General features: G+C 46.6%; 2 protein-coding genes across 2 annotated transcripts; one reads left to right on the top strand and one right to left on the bottom strand.

The window, feature by feature from the left end:
• Positions 1–3,261: 3,261 nt before the first annotated feature.
• LOC123105323 (protein WHAT'S THIS FACTOR 9, mitochondrial) lies at positions 3,262–4,808 on the top strand. The gene has a single exon (XM_044527370.1). It carries the CDS (start codon positions 3,437–3,439, stop codon positions 4,646–4,648), a length of 1,212 nt encoding a protein of 403 aa, XP_044383305.1. The 5' UTR covers positions 3,262–3,436; the 3' UTR covers positions 4,649–4,808.
• Positions 4,809–11,609: 6,801 nt separating this feature from the next.
• LOC123107952 (protein TIFY 5-like) lies at positions 11,610–12,477 on the bottom strand. Its single transcript, XM_044529830.1, has 2 exons — positions 12,186–12,477; positions 11,610–12,072 (listed from the first exon to the last, which is right to left on the bottom strand). The coding sequence occupies exons 1-2, from the start codon at positions 12,360–12,362 to the stop codon at positions 11,797–11,799; spliced, it is 453 nt and encodes a 150-aa protein (XP_044385765.1). The 5' UTR covers positions 12,363–12,477; the 3' UTR covers positions 11,610–11,796.
• Between the last annotated feature and the right edge of the window lie 1,354 nt (positions 12,478–13,831).

Genomic DNA, 13,831 nt, shown 5'->3' with positions numbered 1-13,831 from the left:
TACACATAATAAGCATGTATTCTTTATTCTGGGGATACATAGTTCTTGCTGAAAATAAACTTCTAAAGTACTTCAATTTATTCCCTCCCGGCGCGTGCTACGTCTACTGCTCAAAGCCAAGCTCAGGATCATTACCACTTTGGGCTGCAAAAATAGAAATTAAGCAAGGGTGAGTATGATGATTCATACCCAGCAAGTAGCATTTATTCAAAGGTACAAAAGGAGAAAGTGTTATGGATATCGCAACGGTGTAATTCAGTTTCAAGGAAATGATACGACAGCAATGGACAGATTTAGCGGCGGAAAATAAAGTAGTGCAAAAGGCTGAATTAAAAGATGATATTAAACAGAGTTCAACGGAATACTGGAAATATTTATAGCGGTGTATAGGGAAAAATATTGGTATCACACGTGACCAGCAAGGTTCCCTACCCGGGACTCACAGGGGTGAATATTCACACTTTTACACTCTTAAGAGGGGTACTCCGACATCGACAGTCTCGACCAGAACCACGTGGGTTCTAGAAGAGCAGAGCCCTTCGACCCCCTGAGGCACGACAACTTGACTTACTAGTATGGGTCGTTCCCAAGGATCCATCACCGATACCCTGTTCGGAACAAGTGTCGCCCCCAGCGGAGAACTCAGACAGTCCCATACCTGAACCGTGACCGGTACAATATGTTTGCGGTCGTGACACCAATATAGACAATATGTGAATATGGAAATAAGGAGGTCAGTGGTATGATGAAACTTATGTAGTAATCCTCACGTCTCCACGTAAGCCCAAATAATCATGACGATTACTTGCTCACCGGAACATATTTCTCTTCAACAGTACCGTGGCCAACGAACAGAGGACAGTTGCAGAAGAACTCATATATCACGGTACAGTGGCTAGCAAAAGAAATACTAGCAGCAGTATATCTCTAGATCAGTGTAACAGTGTGCAAGTCGCAGGACCAAGCACATCAACGGAATATGAATAGAGGAACTGCTACTTGCCTGACAGCAGTACCCGTCTACCACGCGGTCGCTAGGAACAACACCAGCGAGAGCTCCAACTTCTTCTTCCAGCAGACGACTCTGACTAGTGTGTCAATGGTCCTACGCTACAGCACCTGGTCGCCTTATATACTGGTAACAAGTGAGTAGCTCCTTGTGAACACATTAATCGTCGTCCAGCTGCCGCCGTAACTCCTGCTTGCTCCAAAGGATAAGCTAGTGCCCCTTTGCTTCACCTAATGGCTGGTTCGATGCACCTACTAGCTCATGCATGCATATGTTTCTAACCAGAGCAATGACACGTACATTCTATCTCTCAAGGAAAAGACACGTAGCCATGCAACAAGCCTTCTCATCGCTGCATGCAAAAATATCTACTGCCCTAGACGGTGGTACAGTGTAATCCAAAAGCTAGCTGGCCTGTGAGAAGAAAATACAGCTAACCTTACTGAGCTAGTCGGCAGGCTACGTACATGCATTACGGCAACGATGACTAGATGGATGCATGCAGTGCGTTGAGTACAGACCATGGATGTGGTGCATGCCATGCATTGATGCATGCATGTAAGTGTACGTGGATTGCTCAAGCAAATGCAATACTCCACCATCTTCTAATACAAAGAAAATCTACTAATGATTGGGATGCACCTATTGGTCTTAAGATATTTATCTCCAAAATTATTTATAAATACTAGCATGCCTGAGTTATTAGAAAAATGATAGTTAAGCAAAATTTAATTCTAAATGACAATCAATGCATTTTAATTATCCTTAAGTAACACACGGGTGTTACAGTTTCGTCTTGGACGACTTGCCTCGGTACGTATTGTTTGTCTGCGACGAGATGGACGGCGAAATCCATGTTTGGATATTTTCTAGGCCGATAGTGGTCAATACAATTCTTGCCTACCTGCCTGTTTCTCTGGAGGAAACCCTAGGTATGGGTGATCTCAGCCCATATGATGATGCCAACGGTGTTGTTTTACTCTCCTGGGAGCATTGTCTTGGAGTTTGCATCGGTTAGGTGGACCAGTGGATGTTGGTAGGTTCATGTTCCGGCGGACGCTACCATGTTTTATTGGTGCTCTGGGTGAGGGATCGAGCATAGCGTAGCGATTGGTGGCGGAGATCCTTCTTGAGATGTCGCGCTACGAAGATGGTGCGTGGCAATTTGCCGGTGATAAATCGCGGCCTTGGCGGGACAGTGATAACTCATGTTGTGTTGTTTGGGATGCCTAGATTTATCACTACAGACACCGGCGACGAAAGCGTGAGACTGTCGGGTTGTCTTCAAGGTGGGATTTCGGCGATGGCGTCTTCTCTCGCTCGACGATCAATGGCTCCGCGACATACTATTTATTGGTCTGTGCATGGTTTACAACTCGCGTGGATATCGCATCTAGACTATACACGTTTACATAATTTTCGGTGGTTGCAACTTCTCGATGAGGATGTTCCTAAAAAGAAAATCTTGACGAAGATCAACATTGCTCTTTTTTTTTTCATCCGTCTATACATGGTGTCCGTCTTCTATGGCTTCGCTATTTGCCGGCGTGATCTTTTATGTGTGTTGATGTTGGCTGTATGTATTCTAACTATGCAGAGGTGAAGTGTATGCTCATGGTGTTTTGTATTTCCTTAATGCTTCATTATGAGTTAATAAAAACACTTTTTTAGAAAAAAAGAAGTCAACAAGCTTAAGGGCATGTACAATGGTTGATAAGGCAGTCTTATCTTAAGTCTTGCATGTAATTTAGAGATGACAAAAAAATATGTCTACAATGATAGCCCTATCTTTAATAACTAGCAATTCCTTAAAACATGATGAGACAAATTGTGTTAAGAGATCATCTTTTGTCGTATCTTAAATAAGAGAAGACAAACCTTTTCTTATGAATTCTCTCTCCTCCACCTCATCATTTATTCTACGTGGCATTTTTAAGATAGCACCATTGTACATGCCCTAACACGGCGAGAATGACTTTTTTTTTGGAACAACCAACCATGCTTTATTACTGAAAATAGGGATGTTTTCAGCAATGACAACAGGATCACGAGAGTATCCTGACCACACATGTCCCATGCCTAGCCAACTTGCGAGTTGCGAGTTTCAACATAAAGGTCTTCATCCACTCCTTAATCTCCTTGACGAATCCACCATAATTTCCTCCAAATCCTTCAATGACAGCAGCTTTGCAGTCAGAAGCAACGAAAAGATGTTGATCTTCAGCAAGCACCAATCCACCACGAGCACAGGCCCAGCGCTGTCAAGAGGTCCCCGACTCCGACCCAAAGGCCTGGCCCATGAGAAGCCAGGACGGGCGTCCGTTCTACTAGCCTCCTTCTTCCACCTCCGCCTTCCCCCACCTCTTCACCGCCGACGGCCTCCTCCCCCTTCCTAAACCCCTCCGCGGAAACCCCTTTCCCCGCGCCATGCGGTCCCTCGCGCGCCCGCCGAGGCCGCCCAAGCCCCTGCCCCCGCTCGCCGCCTTCGTCCAGTCCATGGGGTACGTGGAGGTGAAGATGCGGTGGAAGAAGGACGCGTCCTTCGACGCCGTCCCGGTGCTCGCGCACGCGCGGGACCTCCGCCCGCTCGCCGCCCTCGCGCGCCTCCTCTCCCCGTCGCCGACCCCCGTCTCCGCGGTCTCCAAGCTCCGCCGCTCGCTCGAGACCTCCGACCGCCGCGTCGCCTCCTTCCTGCGCCGCTTCCCCGCGGCCTTCGTCGAGTCCGTCGGGCCCGAGCACAACCACCCATGGTTCCGCCTCTCCCCCTCCGCCGCGCGCCTCCAGCAGGAGGAGCGGGACGTCTTCGCCGCCCACCGCGCCGACATCACCTCCCGCCTTCGCCGCCTCATCCTCATGTCCCCGGCCCGCCGCCTCCCGCTCACCGTCGCGCAGGGCATGCTCTGGCACCTCGGCATCCCGGAGGACTACTTCAAGCGCCCGGATTTCGACATTGGGCAGGATGGGTTCAGGATTCTGACCACTGGAGATGCTGTTTTTTCCGAGGATGAGAACCATGGTAAGGAGCAGGGGCTCATCGATGATGGGAAAGATCAAGAAATGCCACTGTCGGTGCTTCAAATGGGTGCCATACGGAGGTTCGGATCGGCGGAGGAGGTGCCCTTCCCGCTGTTCCCGTCCAAGGGTCTTCGGCTGAAGCGGAAGATTGGAGACTGGATGGAGGGATTCCAGAAGCTGCCTTGTATCTCTCCCTATGAGGACTTCAGCAACATTCATCGGGGTAGCGATGTTTCAGAGAAGCGGGCGGTTGGGGTGCTCCATGAGCTGTTCAGTCTGTTTGTGACATGCTCTGCCGAGAGGCGACGGTTACTCTGCCTCAGGACACACCTGGGGCTGTCACAGAAGTTTCACCTGGTGTTTGAGCGGCACCCGCATATATTCTACTTACTGTTGAAGGAGAAAACGTGCTTTGTTGTCCTCAAAGAGGCATACATGGCTGGGGGACACACATCAATTGAGGAGCACCCCATGCTGGAGGTGCGGAGCAAGTATGCCAGGTTGATGCAGGAGTCACAGGAGATCATAAGGCGGCGGCGAAGCGGGAAGCCTGCACAGTTGGATCGTGAGGATCAAGAGAGTGAGGGTTCGAAGGGTGTAAATTCAGCTGCAATCCCTTCATAGGATGTTAATTATTTTTGACTGATCAGAAAATAAGGAAATGGGCAATACGGCTTTTTACGGATTTTTGCAACAAAAATGAGGGGGCTTTACCCTTGGAAGCAGCAAATTTGCATGCAAATAAAGGAGTTGTGCGCCTATGCAAAGAGGTTGGTGCAGTATCTATGATTTACCGTGTTCATCTAGAGGTTCTAGATTAGTTGACTGACACTTGGTGATAGCTTTAGTCCAAATTTCTTCTGGTAGATGTCGAGTGAGGTGATACATGACGCAATATGCTTGGCGAATGACTTTTACTTGTTCACTGGATGCTGTTGTGACTTTCCAATGTATCTGTGAACATCTTTTCTTCCTGCTTACAAGTGAAAACTAACAACAGAAAGTGTACAAGTGCTATTCTTGATTGGGAAACCATTTAGGAAAACGCCGCAACATCTACTGGCAAATAACAGGCAAGATATTTTCTTAATATTAATTAAGCTTCAACCGTTTAAATGCTTGGTGTCGAAACTTTAAGGGAAAAATAAATATGTTTCTTGATCATATTACGTTGGTATGTGCAGAATAAATAAATTATTGATGATATAATAGAAGTTGCTGCCTTCTAAGGTGTAGTTTTGGTGTGTGGCCCTGTGTTGTTGTTTGGGGTAAGGCGAACTCGTCATATCTGACAAAAACATATATAAAGATCTGAGTTGGTGGTGGTCCATTCACCCTCAGAGATTGCCTCTTAAGTCAGCAAGAAATTAGTTACTGCAATTATCATACATTCTATGTGGCAGACATATCGTGATCTCATATTTAGTTGTTGATTTGGTTGATGCATACCTCTTTTTTTTTTACCTGCACAAAGTTAGAGACTACGATGACAGAAACGTTTAACCAACTCATGCAATAAAAAAACTTCTTAGCAATGCATGAGCATATATTATCTGTAGCATTGCACGAGTATTTAGCTAGTGCAACAAAACATTGCTGTTATGCTTCTTAGCAGAGGTTTTTTTTTTGCAGAAGTTGACGAATAACCAAGCAGGTGAAATTAGTCTGGTGAAAGCTACCATCTTAGACATGCATGAATTACTATAGCTTTGTTCTATAGTTAGTTACTTACTTTCCACATATAAAATTTACTAAGATTATGTGCGCTAGGATAGGTAAAATCGGCTGAATGGGCTGCGAATTTGGCTGGTGGTTGGATCACAGTACTATCTCACCATAGGTTTTGCTTTTTATCTTTTCATTGACGCTTCAGTATTCTGCAAGTTATCTTTTGAGGAGTTGCTATGAAACACTATACTATTGATTTTACAGATGATAGTGATAGGGTCCTCACGTTATACCTTCAAGATCATCATAGTAATTTTAACAATTTTAGTCATATAATTCAATATATTATTATCCTATATTTTGTTGTATGTGTATAATTGGACCGCTAGTTACATGCAGTTGGTGCCGCATTTAATTATTCACTGAGAAATGCTATATATGGGTTATGTGATAGAGGCGTAAAGTTGCAAAATCCATCACAAGGCACCTATTTTTGAGAAGTGAACCACGTAGTTGGCACTTGGCAGCATGGAGTCTATCATTGTACGTTCCAATGATCTGTTGCTGGACAAGTATGAGAACTGGATATGTTTATTGGCGCTTAAAGAGAAGAAAGATTGCTTCAGACGCCTATACCTGGATAGGAGTGCAGACAACATAGAGAAGTACAAGATGGCGAAGAAGGCCGCAAAGCGAGCTGTTGGTGAAGCAAGGGGTCGGGCATATGAGGACCTCTACCAACGGTTAGGCACGAAGGAAGGTGAAAGGGACATCTATAAGATGGCTAAGATCCGGGAGAGGAAGACGAGGGATATTGGCCAAGTCAAATGCATCAAGGACGGAGCAGGCCAACTCTTGGTGAAGGACAAAGAGATTAAGCATAGATGGCGGGAGTACTTCGACAAGCTGTTCAATGGGGAGAATGAGAGTTCTACCATTGAACTGAATGACTCCTTTGATGAGACCAGCATGCGTTTTGTGCGGCGCATCCAGGAGTCTGAGGTGAAGGAGGCTTTAAAAAGGATGAAAGGAGGCAAGGCGATGGGCCCTGATTGTATCCCCATTGAGGTGTGGAAAGGTCTCGGGGACATAGCGATAGTATGGCTAACCAAGCTTTTCAACCTCATTTTTCGGGCAAACAAGATGCCAGAAGAATGGAGACGGAGTATATTAGTACCAATCTTCAAGAACAAGGGGGATGTTCAGAGTTGTACTAATTACCGTGGAATTAAGCTGATGAGCCATACAATGAAGCTATGGGAGAGAGTCATTGAGCACCGCTTAAGAAGAATGACAAGCGTGACCAAAAATCAGTTTGGTTTCATGCCTGGGAGGTCGACCATGGAAGCCATTTTCTTGGTACGACAACTTATGGAGAGATATAGGGAGCATAAGAAGGACTTGCATATGGTGTTCATTGACTTGGAGAAGGCCTATGATAAGATACCGCAGAATGTCATGTGGTGGGCCTTGGAGAAACACAAAGTCCCAGCAAAGTACATTACCCTCATCAAGGACATGTACAATAATGTTGTGACAAGTGTTCTAACAAGTGATGTCGACACCGATGACTTCCCGATTAAGATAGGACTGCATCAGGGGTCAGCTTTGAGCCCTTATCTTTTTGCATTGGTGATGGATGAGGTCACAAGGGGTATACAAGGAGATATCCCATGGTGTATGCTCTTTGCGGATGATGTGGTGCTAGTTGACGATAGTCGGACGGGGGTAAATAGGAAGTTAGAGTTATGGAGACAAACCTTGGAATCGAAAGGGTTTAGGCTTAGTAGAACTAAAACCGAGTACATGATGTGCGGTTTCAGTACTACTAGCTGTGAGGAGGAGGAGGTTAGCCTTGATGGCCAGGTGGTACCTCGGAAGGACACCTTTCGGTATTTGGGGTCAATGTTGCAGGAGGATGGGGGTATTGATGAAGATGTGAACCATCGAATCAAAGCCGGATGGATGAAGTGGCGCCAAGCTTCTGGCATTCTCTGTGACAAGAGAGTGACAAAAGCTAAAAGGCAAGTTCTACAGGACGGCGGTTCGACCCGCAATGTTGTATGGCGCGGAGTGTTGGCCGACTAAAAGGCGACATGTTCAACAGTTAAGTGTGGCGGAGATGCGTATGTTGAGATGGATGTGTGGCCACACGAGGAAGGATCGAGTCCGGAATGATGATATACGAGATAGAGTTGGGGTAGCACCAATTGAGGAGAAGCTTGTCCAACATCGTTTGAGATGGTTTGGGCATATTCAGCGCAGGCCTCCAGAAGCTCCAGTGCATAGCGGACGGCTAAAGCGTGCGGAGAATGTCAAGAGAGGGCGGGGTCGACCGATTTTGACATGGGAGGAGTCCGTTAAGAGAGACCTGAAGGATTGGAGTATCGACAAAGAGCTAGCTATGGACAGGGGTGCGTGGAAGCTTGCTATCCATGTGCCAGAGCCATGAGTTGGTTGCGAGATCTTATGGGTTTCACCTCTAGCCTACCCCAACTTGTTTGGGACTAAAGGCTTTGTTGTTGTTGTACTTCCATATCAGAGTATTTATGTCTACTCTCTACTAGATGAACATCTACACCTACGACCATCAGTTCTGCTGTGGCAGTTGTACATATTTGATACAAAGCTAATGAATTGCCAAAAGTGAGATATTTCTTATCGGCTTGTGCGATGTTCATCTAATGGTTGTTATTAGGGTGCTTCTCTTTGGCTGTGGTTTCTGAATCAGCATTAGGTGCCCGGTTATGTGCTCCAAGGAAGATGTTCCTTGATGGGGCTCACCTTACCAAGGAAGATCATTGCCCTGTGCCCAGTTATGTAAAACGGCTGGCAGGTTCTCCACTCATATTAGCAAATTCTGCTCCAGATGTTGCATAGAGGAGGATGATCTTCACCTCTTTTTTCTATGCCACTTCGCAAAGGCTGCTTGGTTCTCACATCCTTTGTTTCTAAGATCAAAAGGCTTAGTACAGAACTCTAGAACTGTTCGCATAGAGAAGGATGATCTTCACTTCTTTTTCCTATGCCACTTTGCTAAGGTTGATTGGTTCTCACATCCTTGGTTTCTAAGGTCAGATAGCTTAGTACAAAAAATTAGAACTGTTTCTGAGATCATTCATAGCCTGCTTACGTCTGATCATCCACGTGTTTCCGTTAGCAGCATTTTAACTTTTATGTGGTGTATTTCGAAGTCCAATGATCTCTTTGCAGGAAAGCAGGATCTCCTTTTCAGGTTGTTCATGCAGCACAAGCAATTCACATTGCTTATCCCCTGAAACCCAAGCAGATGCCATGGCTCAACGGAGCAGTGCAAGTTCGTCTTGGGGTCTCTGTTAGGCAGAAAAGTTAGAGCATTTTCAGATACCCATGAAGGTTAATATCCCATGCTGTAGGGGAGCAGCTTAAGTAGGAGCTTGATTTTCGGTTGTTTGCTTTGTATTTCAGCCGGGAAACGTGTAGTAGCTGGAGTCTTGCAGTTAGTTTTTGTATTGTAGTTGTGCCTGTGCTGGTGCCTTTCTGTAGTAGCTGGAGTTGGCTCGTTTATGCTGGTGATGCACTGTAATTTGCTGAAGGATACTGTTTTATCAGTTATTACAATGAATGGAAATTGGGGACAATGCTCCTTAATTCGAAAAAAAAGATATCCATGAAGTATAGTTGAAAACATGCAAGAGATAGATTGTCCATTATCTCAGCTTATCGAGTTCTTTAGAGAGCAAGTTTTGTGTAGAATTTCCAACATTGCAGTTATGTGTATGTTGACATGCATTTTGTTGGATAGAAGGGAATACCAATAATGCGGTTTGCAGGCCTGTTTCGTCAAAGCCGTGGAAAAATGCGACGACCGCTGCTCTCTTGAAAGTTGAGCTGCAAGTGATTTAAAGGCATTTAGCAGGTAATCCGAGGTTAATATAATGGTACTTTTTTTGGAGTTGAGCTGCAAGTTGAGAAAGGCATGCATGGCATGTCACCTTCTGGTAAGAAGGGCGGGCTTCTTCAACAGCGACGGCGTTTTCTGGAGAGGAGGGAGCCTTGGCGTCGCCTCCTCAGGGCTAGAGGAGGGAACAAAGAGCAAGCTGGAGGGCCCAGTTCTCGCGACGACGATCACGTGGGATTTCATTTTATTTTTTCCGTGTTGTCATGTGGCAGATAGCAAGTTAGTAACCATTAATTTGTACTTCTATGCTGATATCACTCTGTTCAGTTAAGGTGAACAGGTCCACCCTACAAACAGCCATCATAGATCTTAATCATGTCCCCAGGAATGCGAACTGGGATGTTGCTGTTACTCAAGCTCTTCAGATGATCAAAGGGAGGCAAACAGAACAACTTCATCGGCTTAGAGAAGCAATGGAGCATCTTTCAACAATGGTTTCTTTAGTTTTACCTTTTGTTGCTGGTATGGTTGTCTCAGTTTAGTTGAGAAGAGAGAATTCACAGAATGCAATTTTTTTTTAGTGATGAAAATGTATTTCTGAGTCTGCCCCCTGTTGCATATGCACAGATATATGTAATCTGAATGCAAGCTTTTCTTGCTGCCATGAATGAAAGCTTTTGTTAACTGGAAAAGTACTCTGTTATTGTATCTATCATGGTTGCAGATTGGCAGCATTTTTTTTTTACCTCTGAATTTTTACTAATCTCTGAAGCTCACAAAACATTGATTATGCGAGACAATGAATCAAAAGATTACTTTGACACGGTCTAGCTACGCATATTCGTAATAGAACATATACAACAAATAAATTTGCCAGCAAAGTTCCATATCATAATCTAGCTGTTAGATAGGCTACAGCGTACAGGTACGAGAACAGGGAAAGCAACGCAGGCTAGCGGCTGCTGATAAGTGATAACAGATTAAGTTTCGACAGTGATGACGATCTGAGATGCCAGCACAAGTGCACAACAGTGATAAGTTTCGACGACGATCAGATCTGGTTACCTAAAAGATGAACGATCATGATAGAGCAGAGCTGCGCCGGGGCGAAGAAAATCGAGCATGAATGATCATGACTGTTGGTCGGGTAGCTCACTTGACCATGTTAATGCTATAAAGTCTTGTAGTACTTTTTTTCTCTTGTTTTGGTACAGCATTGTACAGTTTCTATTTCTTCAGTCGTATCATGCCTTGCTTGGCAGCGTTGTTCAGACTCGTTTGTCTATCTTATTAATGCATTGACATGCAGTTCCTCTGCATGTTCTCGAAAATAACCTCCCACAAAACATGTTTGATTGATTAAGGATTTTCTCATTAAGTGCTGGCAACAAGAACTCCGTTGCGACCCAAACCGCTCTGTCAGCCTCCCCAAACCCCAGGGTTATGTGGACTTCAAATTTGTTGTCCTAGGTCTACTCAGATGCTTCTTGGAATAGAAGATCCTTGCTGAACAATGCAGTCCAGCTCCCACAGGATTAGGTGCGCTTGTTCAAACTGAAGATGGAGGACAGAGAATCGATGTGCTAATCTCAGCCTCAAGTTCCACTGCAACATCACCTCTGCAGGCTGAAGCTCAAGCTTTGCACCTTGCTGCTTTGCTAGCTAGCCACTCCATCTTATTCGACCAGGTGTGCATTTTTGTGGTACAGAGCAGGAGGCACACCTGCTAGCCTCTGCTTCCCTGATGAACATGTTGTTCAAAGCATGATCTGATCGTATTTTGCGTGCTAGATAAATCTTGCGTCTCGTGATCTGATCGTATTTTGCGTCGTATGGATACGACCGGACGTCCGGACCACACGATTTTGCGTTCGATCCTAATGGACCGGCACCACGTCTGCGTGTGTCAATCGTGTACGCCGGGAGGAGCCTCACGTACGGTGATTTTGCGACGAATTTCGCAGGCCGCAATTCGCGTGTTTTTCAAACAAATCGATACCGAAGCAAAGCGCCTTCTTTGTAGGAGGTATACAAGAATGTTGTTAGGCATATCAAATGGTAGCATATTGCGGTGTTACAACCTGGGCACGCGATTCGCGAGGAAATGGGGAAATGGGGAAAAGGGTTAGCCATTGCCGGCGACACGCACGCACGCACGCACGCACGCGCTGCCGGCCGGCGACACCTGTCTGTCGGCGGGACGATCAGATCATCTGTTCGGCCATCAAGATCTCGGCGCCCGGGCGGGCCGGTGGACGACGTACGGCGACGCGGCGCTGGCCCTCGCCTTGCGCTTCTCGAGGAACCGCTGCAGCGAGCGCTTCATCGACAGGCCCCCCTGATCGCCGAGCGGCGTGGGCGCCTCGATGCAGCCGTGATCCGGAGATGCCCTCGTCTGCGCGCGAGCGGGGCGGCAAGCCCCTTGCGCGATGCCGGCGTCGTCCATGTCTGTGATCCTCCCCGTCGTTTCCTGGTTCGCCATGGATATGATTGCCATTGCCTACAATCAACAAGGCTAGCTGCTAATTAGCCGGCCATGGCCATGTTCACCGCTCATTCATGGCGTACGTAAACGTAACGTGCGTCGCGCTTGGGACATGCATGTTGACGGACCTGTAGCTCGACCACGTCGACGGCGCACATCACGCGCCGGTCGTAGACAATTGTGAGGTTCCTCCGTGCCGGCGCCGGCGCCGGGGCGGGGGCCGCCGTCGGGCTTCCAAGGCGGAGGCTAAGCTCCAGGCCGTCGGCACCGCAGGCTCCCATGCCGGCGTCGCTGCCGCCGGCCATGTGTCGCCTCCTTCGATCGTCAAGCCGATCGAGGGATTCGACCGCCGCATCGGCCGGCTGGTCATATATATAGGTGGAAGACACGACGCGCGCGGCGATTTGCGCCGTGGGAATATAATCTATTCTACGTGTGACCGGCGCCGGCCGTTGCGCATGTGATGAATTGCTCGAAAATCTGCACGCATCGGCGCGTTGGCTAGAGTGCTCTTCCAACACACATTTTCATTCTCGGCAACGGTGTGTGTGAATTTCCACCAGCTAGCTTCACAAACAGCGTGGGCGTGGCTCCCCTGTATTTAGCGACGAAGCTAGACCGAGCATTGTAGAATATCAGAGGTCCCTTGAACTATTCCGTGAGAGAGGTGTCATGTAGGTCATCGAACAATAAAAAGTGCCAAGTATAACCTGTAAATATGCGACATCTTTGAAATAGTTCGAGGACTTAAGTGACGCCTCTAAACAGTTTAAGAACCTAGGCAACACACATATTGCATTTCGAGAACCTAATGACGATTTTTATAATTTAAGGATCTACGTGACATATTTGAAATAGTTTAAAGACCTAGGATGCACTTCACTCTAGATTGACTTTCATCTTGATGAGCATACTGAAGTCGACATTGTGTGGAAGCACACGAGCTAACGGACTCTACTCGGCGGTCTTCGCCTACAAGGCGCAATTTCTGGGTATGACATTCTCTTCTACGAAACAAATAGTCTGGAAGGCTTGGGTGCCAGCAAAGGTCAAGTTCTTTGTCTCGTTAGCCTTGCAGGACCAGATTTGGACCGCCAATAGGTTAGCCAAGCGCGGGTGGCCAAATTATGGTCTTTGCCCTCTCTGCAAGAGGGAGCAAGAATCGGGGTCTCAGCTTTTCTACAAATGTTGCTTCACCATAAGGCTCAGGACCTTAGTCATTGAGAAGCTAGGACTTGCCCACCTGGATGCATCTACTTCGCACGCGGACGGCTCCATGGAGGAATGGTGGGCCAATAGAACCACCGCGAACACCCCAAATAGGAAGGCCATGGCTTCCCTCACCATGCTTGTTTCTTGGATTATTTAGAACGAAATGAACTCCAGAGACTTCCGTCAAAACAGCGCCCCATCGATGATTTTGCTCAATAACATTCTAACGAAGGCCCGGCTTTGGACCACGGCGGGTGTGAGGAAACTAGGGAAAATTCTAGTGCGAGAGTAATTGCCATGTAACTTGTTGTATGTGTAACGATTGTAAAATGAACAAACCCTATTCCCTCTTAATGAAATGATGGGGAAAACCTTGCGCCCCCGTTTAAAAATGATCGGGTGATCTTTTTTGTGTGTGTGGAAAACCGGGTGATAATTTTTTGGCGCTGATCAAGCATTTTTCTTTAAAATTTTGAACCAAAAAGGTAATGAATTATTTATTTGTGATATGGAGGAAGTACATTAGTGATGGAGTTTCATGATGGTAGAGACGGGTAAAGTT

The sequence above is a fragment of the Triticum aestivum genome, chromosome 5A (genome assembly GCF_018294505.1).
Source record: "Triticum aestivum cultivar Chinese Spring chromosome 5A, IWGSC CS RefSeq v2.1, whole genome shotgun sequence".
Taxonomy (NCBI): Eukaryota; Viridiplantae; Streptophyta; class Magnoliopsida; order Poales; family Poaceae; genus Triticum; species Triticum aestivum.
The sequence above is the reverse complement of the archived record's forward strand: the minus strand, read 5'-3'. Positions and strand labels throughout refer to the sequence as shown.